This window comes from Propithecus coquereli, unplaced genomic scaffold, assembly GCF_000956105.1.
Source record: "Propithecus coquereli isolate 6110/MARCELLA unplaced genomic scaffold, Pcoq_1.0 Scaffold678, whole genome shotgun sequence".
NCBI classification, from domain to species: domain Eukaryota; kingdom Metazoa; phylum Chordata; class Mammalia; order Primates; family Indriidae; genus Propithecus; species Propithecus coquereli.
The window spans coordinates 409,283-423,092 of NW_012152818.1; the positions used below are offsets into that span (position 1 = coordinate 409,283).

At 42.3% G+C, this 13,810-nt stretch overlaps 1 protein-coding gene across 1 annotated transcript in view; it reads right to left on the reverse strand.

Moving 5' to 3' along the window:
- SIAE (sialic acid acetylesterase) overlaps positions 1–13,810 on the reverse strand; it is a 34,425-nt gene that overhangs the window by 4,245 nt on the left and 16,370 nt on the right. The window contains exons 4-7 of the mRNA XM_012660765.1: positions 13,133–13,271; positions 9,352–9,529; positions 7,435–7,544; positions 6,740–6,873 (exon numbers count right to left, since the gene is read on the reverse strand). Coding sequence (XP_012516219.1) covers positions 6,740–6,873; positions 7,435–7,544; positions 9,352–9,529; positions 13,133–13,271 — 561 coding nt within the window. The remainder of the gene's footprint in view (positions 1–6,739; positions 6,874–7,434; positions 7,545–9,351; positions 9,530–13,132; positions 13,272–13,810) is intronic.

The following is a 13,810-nucleotide window of genomic DNA, read 5'->3' on the forward strand; positions in this document are numbered from 1 at the left end:
CCTGTGGTTTGCTCTGATCAAAGGAATACAGCAGAAGTGCTGTGTGGCTTTTGAGTCTTTGTCTTGAGGGCCCTTGCCTTCTGAGTTCATTCTCTTGGAACCCTGACCTGGTCATATAAAAACAGTCCATTTCCCTTCTGGAGAGATTATGCAGAGGGAGGGACCTTAGAAATTGAAAGATCATATAGAAAGAGAGGCTCTAGCATTCCAGCAATCCCAGCTGAGGGGCCAGTCATGTGAATTCTAGAGCCTCCATTTCAAATTGCAGCCACGTGAGCAAGCCCAGCTGATATCCATAGTACAGAGATGAGCCATCCCAGTTGAGCCCTGCCTGGTCAACCCAAGGAATCATGAGCAAAAAGAATGGCTAATGTTTTAAGCCACTAAATTTTGGGGTAGCTTGTTACAGAGCAATAAGTAACCAATACATCTGTATACAACACAGGGTTAGGCACTATAGGGAAACAGAGAAGACTCTGCCCTTGAACATGTGGTAAATTGCATCAAAGACCCCAGTTCTTCACTCCTTCCTATATCCACACCTTCTTGCCATGTGGATTTGCAGTTCCTACCATTAGGAAGAAGAGTGTATTTCCACACCCCTTGATTCTGAGTTCAGCCATGCTGTTTGCTTTGGCCAATAGATGGAAGCAGAAATTATGGTGTGTCAATTCCCAGCGTAAGCCTCAAGAGACCCTGCATGGTTCCACTTGCTCATCTGCACTTCTGCTATCACCATGAGAAGGCGAGCTAGCCTGCTGCTCTCTGGAGAAGGATAAGAGCCATGGAACAGAGCTGCCCTGTTTAATCCACTCCAGCCAAGCAGAGCGCCTCTCTGGCTCAGAGAGATGTGAAAGAGCCCTGTGGAGCTTAGCCAAATCATCCAACCTCCAGCTCCCCAGACAACATGAGTGCTATAATAAAGGTTGTTTTAATTCATGAGGTTTTGAGGTGTTTTACTACATGGCAGTAGCTAACTGGTGCAAGTACTTTACAGCTTTGATGGGGGACAGACTTGCACATAAGAAATGTTCTTAAACAACAGTATGAAATAGTATGGAGTAAATGCTAAACTGGTGGCACAGACAGCAAGTGCTATACATTTAGAACAGGCAAAGATGATTATTATAAGAAAACATGGCCTCAGAATCCGTTAAAGAAAATCAGATAGGCACAGAAAATAGGAGAAGTCACTACAAATAATAATGCTCCTACTTCACATGTTAGAACCTTCTAAGATGCAAAGGCAGGAAGGAGAATGGCTATTTTGAGAGAGAGCACAATGTAGCTGGACTGGAGGATTTGTGTAGGAAAGGCAAGCTTGGAAAAATAGGCAAGTGTTTGGACAGGGCTTATACTTATTCTGTAAGCAATAAAGAACCACTGTAGGGTGACGGTTGTGCAACATTGTGAATGTACTAAAATGCCACTGAACTGAACTCTTCAAAATGGTTAATTTTATTTTATATGAATTTCATCTCAATTAAATAATTGCAGAGCCACTGAAATTATTGACATGATAAAAGGACCATCTCAATAGATTAATCTAGTGGTCATACAAATGGCTCTGGCAAAAAAAAAAAAATTTACGGCAGAGAGACTGATTAGTTAAGCAGCTATTACAATAGTCTAGACACAGAGACCTAATCTAGAGAGAGAATAGAAGGAATGGGATTGCCAGAAATAAGAAAACTGACAACCACACAACCAACTGGATATGGGGCACAAGAGAAAGGATAAACTCCATCACTCCATTGACATCTGAACTATCTGCTTGGAATCTAGAGCAGCCAAGTAGTGCCAGAATATTTGGGAAGTAATACTGCTCCAGAAAAAGCCTATGCATGAATAACAGCTTGTGTAATATCAGTCAGTTCATTTATTCATTCATTCTTTTAACAAATATTTACTGAGCATCTACTCTGTTCAGGCCCAGGAGATAGAGCAGTGAACAAAACACAAGAACCCCTTTCCATGCTTACATTCTAGTGGGAAGAGATAACCAATAAACAGAGAAATAAGTAAACTACATACTCTGTGAGGAAGTGGTAAGTGCATTGGAGAAAAACGTAGCAGGGAAGGAGAAGAGTATCAGGGTTGAACAAAGACCAGAAGGAGGGGAGAGAGAAAGCTATCAGGATACCTGGGTGTGTTAGGCAGAATTCTAAGATGACCTGCAGTGACCTGTGCCCTTACATAATACTCTCCCCTTTGTGGGGGGACCTGTAACTTGCTTCTAACCAATAGGCTATGGCAAAAGTAACGGGATATCACTCCCATGACTACGTTCGGTCATATGGCAAAGGTGGAGGGATTTTGCAGATGTAAGTAAGGTCCCTAGTCAACTGACTTCACGATCACCAAAAGGGAGAATATCGTGGTGAGCCTGACCTAGTCAAGGGAATCCTTTCAAAGAGGGTCCAGAAGCCACAGACTCTCTCCTGCTGGCCCTCAAGAAGTAAGCTGCCATGAGTTCTATAGCTTCAAGGAAGTGAATTCTGCCAACAACCACCTGAGTTTGGAAGAGAACCCAAGCCTCAGATGAGACCCCAGCTCTGTCTGACACCGCCACTGCTGCCCTGAGCACAGGACCCAGCTAAAGCTACGCATGCTGACTCCTCACCCATAGAAACTATGAGATAATAAATGTGCATTCTATTGTTTTAAACTGCTAAATATGTAGCAATTTGTTGTACAGCAATAGAAAACTAATACGGTGAGGAAAGAAGTTTCCAGGCAGAATGGAAAAGGAAATGGCATGCCCTAGTGCGGCAGTGTGCTTCAAGGAAAGTAAGGCAGCCAGTGTGGCTGAAGTGGAGTAAGCAGCGCAGAGAGAAATAGGAGATCAGGGCGGGAGGAAATGGGAGCAGGGGCCAGATCCTTTATGGCCTTACTGACCCCAGTCATATGGGTTGGGGGGGACCAGAGCCTTCTGGTCACTTTGGTATGTTGAGAATATCCTAAAGGAGAAAAGGCAGGCACAGGAAGGAAGGCCAGTTAGGAGGCAAGAGTTCAAGGGAAAGATGATGGTGGCTTAGACTAGTGCAGACGCAGTAACAGCAGTGAGAAATGGTCAGGTTCTGAATGCAGAGTGAGTTAACAGGATTTGTTTTCATCTAAACTGACAGTTGATATACTCCTACTCTGGAAAGGACAGAGGCTCCCAGAAAAATTCTTCACTATTACTATGATGCATACATTCCCACTATTTCTTCCTTACTTTTCTGGTGTTTACATCACTCTGTCCTTGATTTACATAGCATATTATTCTTAGCCCTAGTTCCAGCCAGTGAGAGGCATCAACCTATTATCTCTCTTTTACAAACCATGACCTGACTGTAAGTTAAACCACAAACCAGGAAATAGTCCGGGCCAGCAACTACATTGTCTTTTGACTCAATTTCAAAATGTCTGACCCCATCAGAGGACTGCGTTATAAACAGACTCTTCCACCCAGTCTTATTACTCACACAGCCCAGAAAATACCTGACATCATCCCTACAATGTGGCCAAATAAAGCTTTGAATGGAGGATGTTTTCTGCTTCCTGAGTTGCTCCAGAAAGACTAGAAAACCCTCAGGAAAACATGGGGAAAGGTTGCAATGGAAGCAAAAAGGAGCCTTGGATATGATATGGAACTAAGGGAACATTTCCAACTTTCTTATTAAAATTCTCTTATGCAAATCGGCTTTAACATAGGAAATCATATTTAATAAAATGTGCTGCTGAAACTTCACAACGGAATCTCATGAAAACTAGAAAATGGAAATAAAAAAATCCAGTGAGTCACTCTACTTCTTCCACACAACTCTCAAAAGACTGAAAGTGGAACCGCGTGCACCGGTCAGTGTCGTGATGCAGAGCACAGCATCGAAGCCACTGGAAAAGAGTCTATGGTAAGTACTAACCTGAGGGTCAACAGGGAGAAATGCTAATAACAGTCCCTCAAGCCAAAGGAGTTTACTCAAAACAGGAGTTTGCTGAGAATTCCTGCAGCAAATCCTCCACTCTATTTCATTGACTGCACTTCCACATACTAGCCACATGGGGGCACCAGCATACCCAAATGAAATTTCTGTGTTTTTCCTAATCTGAAATGGAGTGGGGCACTATTCAGTCTCCCACAGTGATTAGTAGAAATACTGAGGCTAATACAGGCACAGACCAGCTGAAGAATATAAAACTGGCCACATTCAGAGAATTTTACAAATAACATACTGCAGTTTATGGTCTGTTCCACTGTTCCTCCAAACCCCTTTTTAAAAAGCACACTCCTAAGGACTCCAGTCCCTAGCTTCCTGCTCTTTCTTTCCCAGGCTTCAGGTCACCTCTCTACTATAACTCTCGGGTACACACGTCTAGCCCTGGTCTCTCCTCTGAGTTCAAGTCCTACATCTCTAACTGCACTCTAGTTTTTGCAGCCATCATTTCAAACTCAACACTTCTATAAAGCCAATTCATCATTCCTTACAGACCAACTGTCCCTCCAGATTTTCTGACTTCTCTCATTAATAATAAAAAACACTAACATTATCCAGCATGTGCCAGACTTTACATGGACTAACTCATTCAATACTCAAAAGAACAAAGAGGTTCAATAGCTTGTTCAAAATCATGTAGCTTAAGAATTGTCAGAGCTGGAATTTGAACCCAAGCAGTCTAGCTACAGACCCATGATCTCAACCATTATGTTGTTATATTTGATATTTCCCTTTAAAGTTATGTATTGATATTTCCAGTTTTCCACAAGTAACCAACATATTTTTGTTGACAATGGTAAAGTTAAAGCCTGGAAGTTAAAGGTCTTCTACTAAACTGTAAAGCATTAAGTGCAAGGAGCAGGTCTCTCTCGTTCACGCTATATTTCTAGCACCTCACAAGGTTCACAGCACATATAATAATAAGCATTCAACACATACTGTGTTTGAAGTGGCTGGAGTCACATTAAAATCACCATGTACACAGAATAAGAGAGAAAAAAATTCCTCCAGAGTCCATGTGTAGTTTTCACCAACAGTAATACAGAACTGGTGACAGGAGCTGCTATTTTGAAAATAATGAGCAGAATAATCTTGTTTCAAAGTCAAAACGAATGTAGGAAAAAAGGAAAGAAATGATCATAAAGGCATTTTAAGTGGAAAGAAGGTCTATAGAAATCTTTACTCAAAAAAAGTGTACAATGAAACAGGAGATGGGAGGATGGCGAGAAGGCGGGATCAGCGGGAGACGTGGAGGAACGTCTGAACCATGCGTGTCCCATTCAAACCAGAGCCTACTCTGCTATGATGCTGTGGGTTGGGCCTTGTTTTTATAACACCTTATTTATTTAATTTCCTGTGTTCTAGAAAAGCCAGAACTACCACTCTGCTAAAATGTCTAAGTCCTGGCGAGGTCACATGAACAGGCGGAGGCAAGGCAATTATGACCTTAGCCAAATACGTTTATTCTTTTTATGCAAGGCTGAAAGCAGAATCTGACTAGTTATCAGAATCTTTCTGACTAGTTATCTCTAATTATGAGTCTGGTTTCTCTTTATTTATTTGTTCATTCATATGTTAAGCCATTATTTAATAAATGCTGACCAACTAGGTACCAGGGATGTAAGTGTGATCCAGGAAAATATGGTCACGTGTACAACCTACATGCAAGTAAAAAGGGAAAGTAGAAGGTGTTAAGAAAGCACATCATCTGGCTGCTTTCTTACCCAGAAAGGGGGCATTAACCCAGACTTTGGATAGTCACAGAAGGTTTCCTAACTATTATCCAGGCTGAGATCTAAAGGATGATTATAAGTTAGCTCGGAAAGTATGGGAAAGTTGGTTCCAGGCAAGGAATATGTGCAATGGCCTGGGAGTGAGAAAGCACGGTGCTTCCTAGGGGGTGGGAGGGATAACACCAAGTTAGGGAAGCTGAGGGGAAGTGGATTTTCTCATGGAAAGTTGCCAAGCATATGAATTTATACAAATTCATAAATTTCTACAGAGAAATTTGGGGACACGTTCAAAGCCTTATAAAGGTATGCCTTTTGACCTAGCAATTTCATTTCTGGGGAATTATCTTATGGAAATAATTAAGTATGGGTGCGATGATTTAGCAATAAGGAAAATAAACATGCCAATGCTTATAAAAGCAAAATGTTTAAAACAACCTAAGTGCCCATCTATTGAAAACTAGTTAAATAAATCACAATGCAACCATATTTCAGAGTATTCTGCAATCATTACAAATTATGTTCAAGATAAATATTTATTGACATGAAAAAATGCCCACAATATGACTTTAAGAGAAAGAAGCAAGATCTGGTACAGATCCTATTTCAAAAATACATGAGCACTGACGCCACGGCACTCTAGCCTGGGCAACAGAGCAAGACTCTATCTCAAAAAAAAAAAAAACACATGAGCAGGTGCTTATTTCTGGACTGTAGAATTATGAATGTTTTTAGCTTCTTTTTTGCTTACCTTTTTAATATTTCTTCAATGAATCTATAATGCTTTTTTAATAGAAAGAAATATTACTTAACTTTGTTAAAAGAGTTAATTGTCTCACCAATGAACTGAGATGAATTAAGCTTTACCTTCGGTTCTTGACCAGCACACAATGAGGGCAAAAGAAGGAACATGAATTCCAGGAAAGAGCTCTAAAGAGCACATCCCCACACCGATTCCCATGAACCCTCTTCCCCTCAACACAGGAAGAGGCACTGGCATGGACAGGAAAGCCCTTACCCAAATCGCACCTGCACAAATCCAAATGGGAAGAAGCGCTCCGTCTGCCCCTGGGAGCCGCGGTGGAAGGTCTGGCGCCAGTCTTCGATGAGCGCAGGGAACGTGCAATTGTACAGGTCTGTGTTATAATTTGTATTGGACTCCCCTAAAAACAGTCAAAATTGTGAGAGGAGTTTGGGGTAGACTACAAAAATAGCCACACATTACTCCCCTCCCTCTATCCATGCCCTGCGTTAGTGGCCTTCTGGCGGTCTCTGGGGACTGGCCTTGTCACTTGCTGTGGCCAATGGGGCATCAACAAACGTGATGCAAGCAGAGGCTCGAAAGCATTTCGGCTTTGCGTTTTGCTCTCTCGTGATGCACCAGGAACCCTGAGACTACTGTGTAAATAAAAAACAATTCTGAACTAGTTTGCTGAAGGATGAGAGGCCACCTGACAACCATGGTGCCCCAACAGACAGCCCCCAGTCAACAGATATGAGGGCAAGGCCATCTTAGATCATCCAGCCACCAGACAACCTGCCAGGTGGCCTGGAGAAATGAGTTGAAGCAGCCCAGACAGAAAAACAACCCCACTAACCCAAAGAGTTGTGAGCTAAATAAAATTATATAATTATTGTTGCTTTAAGCCACTAAGTTCTAGGGCAGTTTGTCACACAACAAAAGCTACCTGATGCCATGGAGAATCAGCACACTGAACACTCACCCTGGTACCACACCACCCCTTTCAGAGTCATGTTATGCAGCGGATGGATCATGGCGTTCCAGAGAACAGAGTGCTCACTGGGACCAGTCACAGAATCATATGGAATGGTCCTGAAATCAATAAGATGCACAAGTGTCACCAGAGAGCTAGTGATCGATCACATGACGATCCCTAAGTTGGACTTCCATCCACTTCCACTTGGAACAAACTTCTGACAAAAACAACACAGGATTAAGTTGAACTGAAAAGCTGTTTCACTTGAAAACATGTGAACTGTCTCTCAATTTCACCTCCACATTCTCTCCAAGGTACGTGTCTCAGTCAGCTTTCTGTGAGTTCAGAGTGGGCCATCCCAGTTTCTAGACAAAGTCCGTAAAGCCAGAGGGGAGGAGTGTTTTATTATATGAGCCTCTCACACAGGCAATAAATTTATTTAACCTAGTACTCAATAGATGGACATTTACGTGGTTTTAAACTTTTTTTTTTTTTTTTTTTTTTTTTTTTGAGACAGAGTCTCACTGTGTTGCCCAGGCTAGAGTGCCATGGCGTCATCCTCGCTCACAGCAACCTCCAACTCCTGGGCTCAAGCGATCCTCCTGCCTCAGCCACCCGAGTAGCTGGGACTACAGGCATGCATCACCATGCCCGGCTAATTTTTTCTATATATTTTTAGTTGTCCAATTAATTTCTTTCTAATTTTAGTAGAGACGGGGTCTCGCTCTTGCTCAGGCTGGTTTCAAACTCCTGAGCTCAAACGATCCGCCCACCTCGGCCTCCCAGAGAGCTAGGATTACAGGCGTGAGCCATAAACTTTTTGTTTTTATAAGCGATGCCATGATTATCTTCCTTATAACTAAATCATTGCATATATGCTTAATTATTTCCTTAAGATAAATTCCCAGAAATGAAATTGCTGGGTCAAAAGGAACATTTGTTTAAGGCTTTGAAAATGTTTTCAAATTTCTCTGTAGAATACTTCCATGAATGTATCCTCGCAGCTGCTGCGTGTGAGAATGCCCACTCCCCCACGCCCTTGGTAGTATTCTTTCTACCCGCCAGGGACCTGGGAGGCCTGGCTTTAGATTCCCCTCCCTGATCACGTGCTGGCCCTGACCTCCCTCCTACTCTACCACAGGCTGTTCTTCCTGTTCCAAAGTTGCGTGTCTTCACTCCCCACAGGCAAACCTTTACCCAAACCACACCAAGAGCTCAAGTCCATCCTCCCCCCAGAGGTCTCCCCAGAGTGAATGAGACAATGTCCGTGAAAGCAGGTCACACATTGCTCACGTCTATGTTGACATTAGTACTGGGATTTTTCTTAACTAGCTCTTTCTCTCCTCAAATATTCTTCCTAATCCAGCTTTTCCTAAATGGGCTTTCACAGTCAGTACACTAATATATTTCTTTAAGTACATATTTATACATTTGTTCTTCCTGCTAGACTATTTATTCTCCTATGCAACATAGCACAGCGCTTAGGAGCACAGACATTGAAGCCAGATTTTGCCACTTGCTAGATATGTCCATGCACCAGTTTCTACACCTCTCTGAGACTTAATTAATGTCTTTATCCATGATATGTTAATAGTATCTACACTTCAAAGGACTGTTGTATTATATCAATTAATATATATAAGGTGCTTGGAACAGTATCTGGTATATAAAAAGCTTTCAGTAAGTATTAGCTATTACTAATATTAAGGAAAAGGATCATAATTTCTTTTTGACATATTCTCAGATGACTGTGGTGGTGATGACAGGGAAAATAATATCTTACCTGTGCATGAATATATTACATACATTCAATACATATTTGGACAGTCAACATATACTTAACTCCCCAAAGGAGATGATAATCTTCCCTCTTAGGTAATTCCCTTAGAAGGCTGTCTCTTAGACTGGAGAATGCTTTCTTACCCTTGCTTATGGACTCCACAGGCTTTCAGTGACCTTCCAGATGACCAGGCTTCAATGGGTGTCCCGCCCCAGCTGGAGGAGATCAGCCCAATGGGATACTGCAGAGTGTCATACAGGTAACGCCCAAAGAGCCAGCACACTGCCGACATATACTTGAAATATCCATGGCCTAAGTTTTCTGTTCAGAGAAATAGTTAAAGAAAAAGTCAGGAAAAAGTAGATGGATACAAACTATGGCTACTAGATGGGTCTAAGTGAGAAGGGTGAGCATGGATCATCCCTTCTGTTCCTTTCTAAGACTTCAAACATCGGAGAAGATTGAGAGGCAATGAGAAGATACAGCATTGAGACTAATATGCTTGGTCTTGATGCTATTATCCCTTTTGGACCTTCCCTAAGGAGAATCTTTTCCAAAGGGGAAACTATAACGTTAACGTCTTTATTTTTTTTTTTAGTTGCTCAAAATGCTTGCTCTCATAATGAAGAAATAATGTTCTCTGCTGAAGACAGAGGCAGTGGTAACTATTTTGCTCTCAATCCAAGTATAAATAATTCACTTACATAATCAGGGAGTCGGAGAGTAGGCTTCCTCATGCTTCCCATCACATACAGGTTCCTCAGAATCTAAGAATGTTAATGCTCCCCTCAAAAGGTGAGAGGCAGAAAGGCCATGGGGCCACTGTACCACCCTCTCCTCTGCCTCTCCTCTTACCACTCATCCCCACTCAGCTCTGCAGAAGGGAAAGGGCAAGCGGGGAGCATGTTGAGAAGAAATGTATGCTTTTTTTCTGGGTGGTTTTATACCCAATTTTATAGCTATGGTAACGAAAACACGGACAGATACAGGATGGGAAGTTTGGCCAAAAGGGAAAGCAACAGACACCAAAACTAATGTTTAAATTTTCAGCACAGTCTAATGCATTTGTCCACACTGCCCAGCAACCAACACGGGCCAGGGTGAGCGATTGCCAAGTTCGAGGAAAGCTGATGAAGAGAGGAGCGCACACACACACAACTGGTGCCATCAGTTCAACCCAGTGTTTACTGAAAACCTACTCTGTCCAAGTCACTGGCTCAGCGCTGCGAAAGATCCAAACTCAGTGCGGCGCTGGCACTCCAAAAGCAGGTAGTGCAACAGTGGGAATTCGAATCCATTTCAAATGAGTTCAGACTGATTGGGCACCTACTATGTGGCAGGAACTAGATGGCTGGGCTAGAGTAATGAAAGAGATATAGAGAAACAGGAACCTCTCCTCATAGGTCCTACAGTTTACAAAATAAGACAAGAATTTAGGTGAATAAAATAGATGGCAAAATTTGCTAAGTGCCTCATGAGATATAAACAAGTATTAAGAACATCAAATGAGAGGCAGATCATAAAAAGCCTAATACGAACTGACCTCCTCCCCTGAGCTTCCGCAGTACGCTGTGCAGAGCTCTCTCGCTGTACTCTCCTGTAGCAGTCTGCTCAGTGCTTCCCTTTCCCCACTACACTACTAGCCACCTGAAGGCAAGGACTTCGCCTTATTCACTTCTGTATCCCCGACATCTACGACATGATATTATAGAGTCAGTAAATGTTTGCTGACCGGTGGTGGGTAGCTGTGGGTAGCTGGTATAAAGGTGATTTCATTGGTAGGTAGGTACAGGGGAGAGGTAAATAGCAGGGAAGAAGAGAGCTGGGGAAGCCTTGAAGGATCAACAGGAGTTAAATAAGCACAGCTGGCATTCTAGACAGAAGGAAAATATGTGAACAGGCACACAGAAGAGAAAATGTTCTGCAAGTATTTAGCTGGAGCAGAGATTACAGAAGGAGAATAGTAGAAGATAAGACTGAAGGGAAGGATGGAGCCACATCTTGAAGTCAATAAAATGGAAAGCCACTTGGAAATGCTTGAGAATGAGACTGTGTGGTGGGCAGCATAACAGATCCTGAAGACATCTGCACCCTGATCCTCGGAAGCTATGAATATGTTACCTCCCACGGCTAAAGGGACGTTGTAGATATGATTAGGGTGAAGGACCCTGAGATGGGGAAAGTGTCCTGGATCATCCAGGTGAGTCCAATCTAATTCAATGAGTCCTTAAAATCAGAGCCTTTCCAGCTACAGTCAGAGACATGCTACAACAGAAGAGGCAGGAAAGACTCTAAATGTGGGAGAGACTTGACCCTCTCTGCTCTTCCCCAGATGTCTGCACTGCCTCACCTCTTTCAGGTTACCACTGAAAAGCCGCCTTTCTCATTTATGACTTCCCTGGCCACTCTAAGTTACAAACCACTACCCCATCCCAGCCCCAACACTCCCTGTTGCCTCCTTTCCATAATGTATTTTATTGATCTATTTTTGTCTCAATAGCACATACTACTATCTAAACTATCCCATGATATCCAAATTTATTCAGTCTCTGAGTTCAGAGAGTGAAAAAGAGTTCAGATAGCAAGGCATAATACACTATCCAAATTTGATTGATTCCTGAATTTTGGATAACATGTAATAAGAGTTCATAAAGCAAAGGATTCATCCAAAAGTACTTGAATCCATTTACTTCCTGAGCTCACATAGGAGTTCAGATAGTGTGACACTGCATAGCATCAGATAACTTCATGTATAATTTACTAATTTTATTATTCATTTTCTGTATTTCCTCACACTGGAATATAAACTCCATGAGGTCATGTGGTCTTACCTGTTTTATTTGCTACTATACCCCCAGCACTTACAATAGTGCCTAGCACATAGTAGGCACTCAGATATTTGTTGAATGAATTAACACTTGAAAATGTAGGAGCAACTGAGGTCACCAAGGTAAAGCATATACAGACAAAAAAGAAAAGGGCCTAAAGAGAACACAAGGACCATATTTGAAGGGACTGAAGACCAAAGAAACAGGGAGGGAGAAAACAGAGGACTAGGAAAAGGCAGTACCATGCAAGCTAGGAAGAACATGCCATTTCTAAGAGCGGTGGTCTACAGTGTCAAATGCTGCAAAGGTCTCCAGGCTTATAATTAGAAGAACAATAGTAACCTTGAGGCAAACAAATTATCAAAGTAGAAAAAAAAAGCCAGATTGCAAAGGGTTAAAGAGTGAACACATGGAAAGGCAGGGAAAAGAATGAAAACAAAGTATGTTCTAGAAAGGTTTAGCAAAGCAAAGGAGAGAGATGAGGTATCAGGAGAGGGTGTTTGTCATGTTTAGCTATGTTTTGTTTGTCAAAATAAAGGAAAGGCTAAGCACTGAGCGCAGGGGCTGTGTCTCATTGCTGTTGTGTCCCTAGGGCTCAGCGCAGGGCCTGACACAGACCAGACGGGAAATAAAGATTCCATGATGAATGGAGAAGGGGAAAGAACAGGGGCTAAAGGATAAAAGGCAGCTCTGGGCTCTGGAGGAAGTAAGAGCCCACATCAGAGTTAGCCCCGAAAGGAGACCAGTCTGTTGTCTTCAGACATAGAAACAAAGGAAGAAGGAGAAGAAAAGAATACAGAGTTAAGGCACTGGAGAGAGATACTGGCAGAACTCATGCTGAAGGACCTCCATATTTTCACTGAAGTTTGAAATGAAGGGTCATTTCCTCATCGCAAGGGAGAAGAGTCATTGGTAGAGTCTTGGGAAGAAACATGAAATAGTCACCATCAGGAATGGGATGGAGAGTCAATAAGAAGTGCATAAAAAAAAGAGTAATAATAAATAGACAGGTAAGAACCAAATTCAGGCTTACATGTTCTACTTAGGGCACTAACCCATTATGTAAGAGATGGCACATGTTTAAGCCACCAGGTACCTGAGGTGGGCTTAGACCACTGCAAGTCAACCGCAACGAGGTCCTCCAGCTCTTGCTCTGCCTGAACGAGAGAGACGGAGAGGATGCGGACAGACTGGTAGGCAGCAGTGTTAGACAGCTCCTTTGTAGCATTAAATATCTAAAAGAGAAATTGAAATGTCATTTAACCTAGTGAGTGGTGAACTAGCCTGATGCCTCTTAGTAAACACCACCAATCCTCTGAGCTCCTTCTGGGCTTTCAATACACTGAGATCAAATAAATAACCAAAACCACCGGGATGGACTGAATCACCTTGATCCACTCTGTCTAATAGAGACCATGATGAAACACGTTCCCAAAGAGGGTAGGAATATAATGAAAACTGTGACCTTAAGGAGCAGGTCTATACTAGAGAAGAGGAGCTACAGAGTAGTTTAGGCTAAAGAATATTGACTATCAGAACACTGTGATATCTCGAAACTAAAATACTCCTACTTTGAAAAAGTATCTGATAACACAAAACCATGGCAATTAACTTTCTTAAAAAATGGTGCTTAGGATCCTATGTGAACCGAAAAAGGCCATGGGGAGGTGAGCTGTCTAATCCATACCACACAAGAGAAGTGTGATCCAAAGAAACACACCTGAGAAATAACTGATCTACTGAAACATACTAAAATCAGCCTCAAAATACTCAC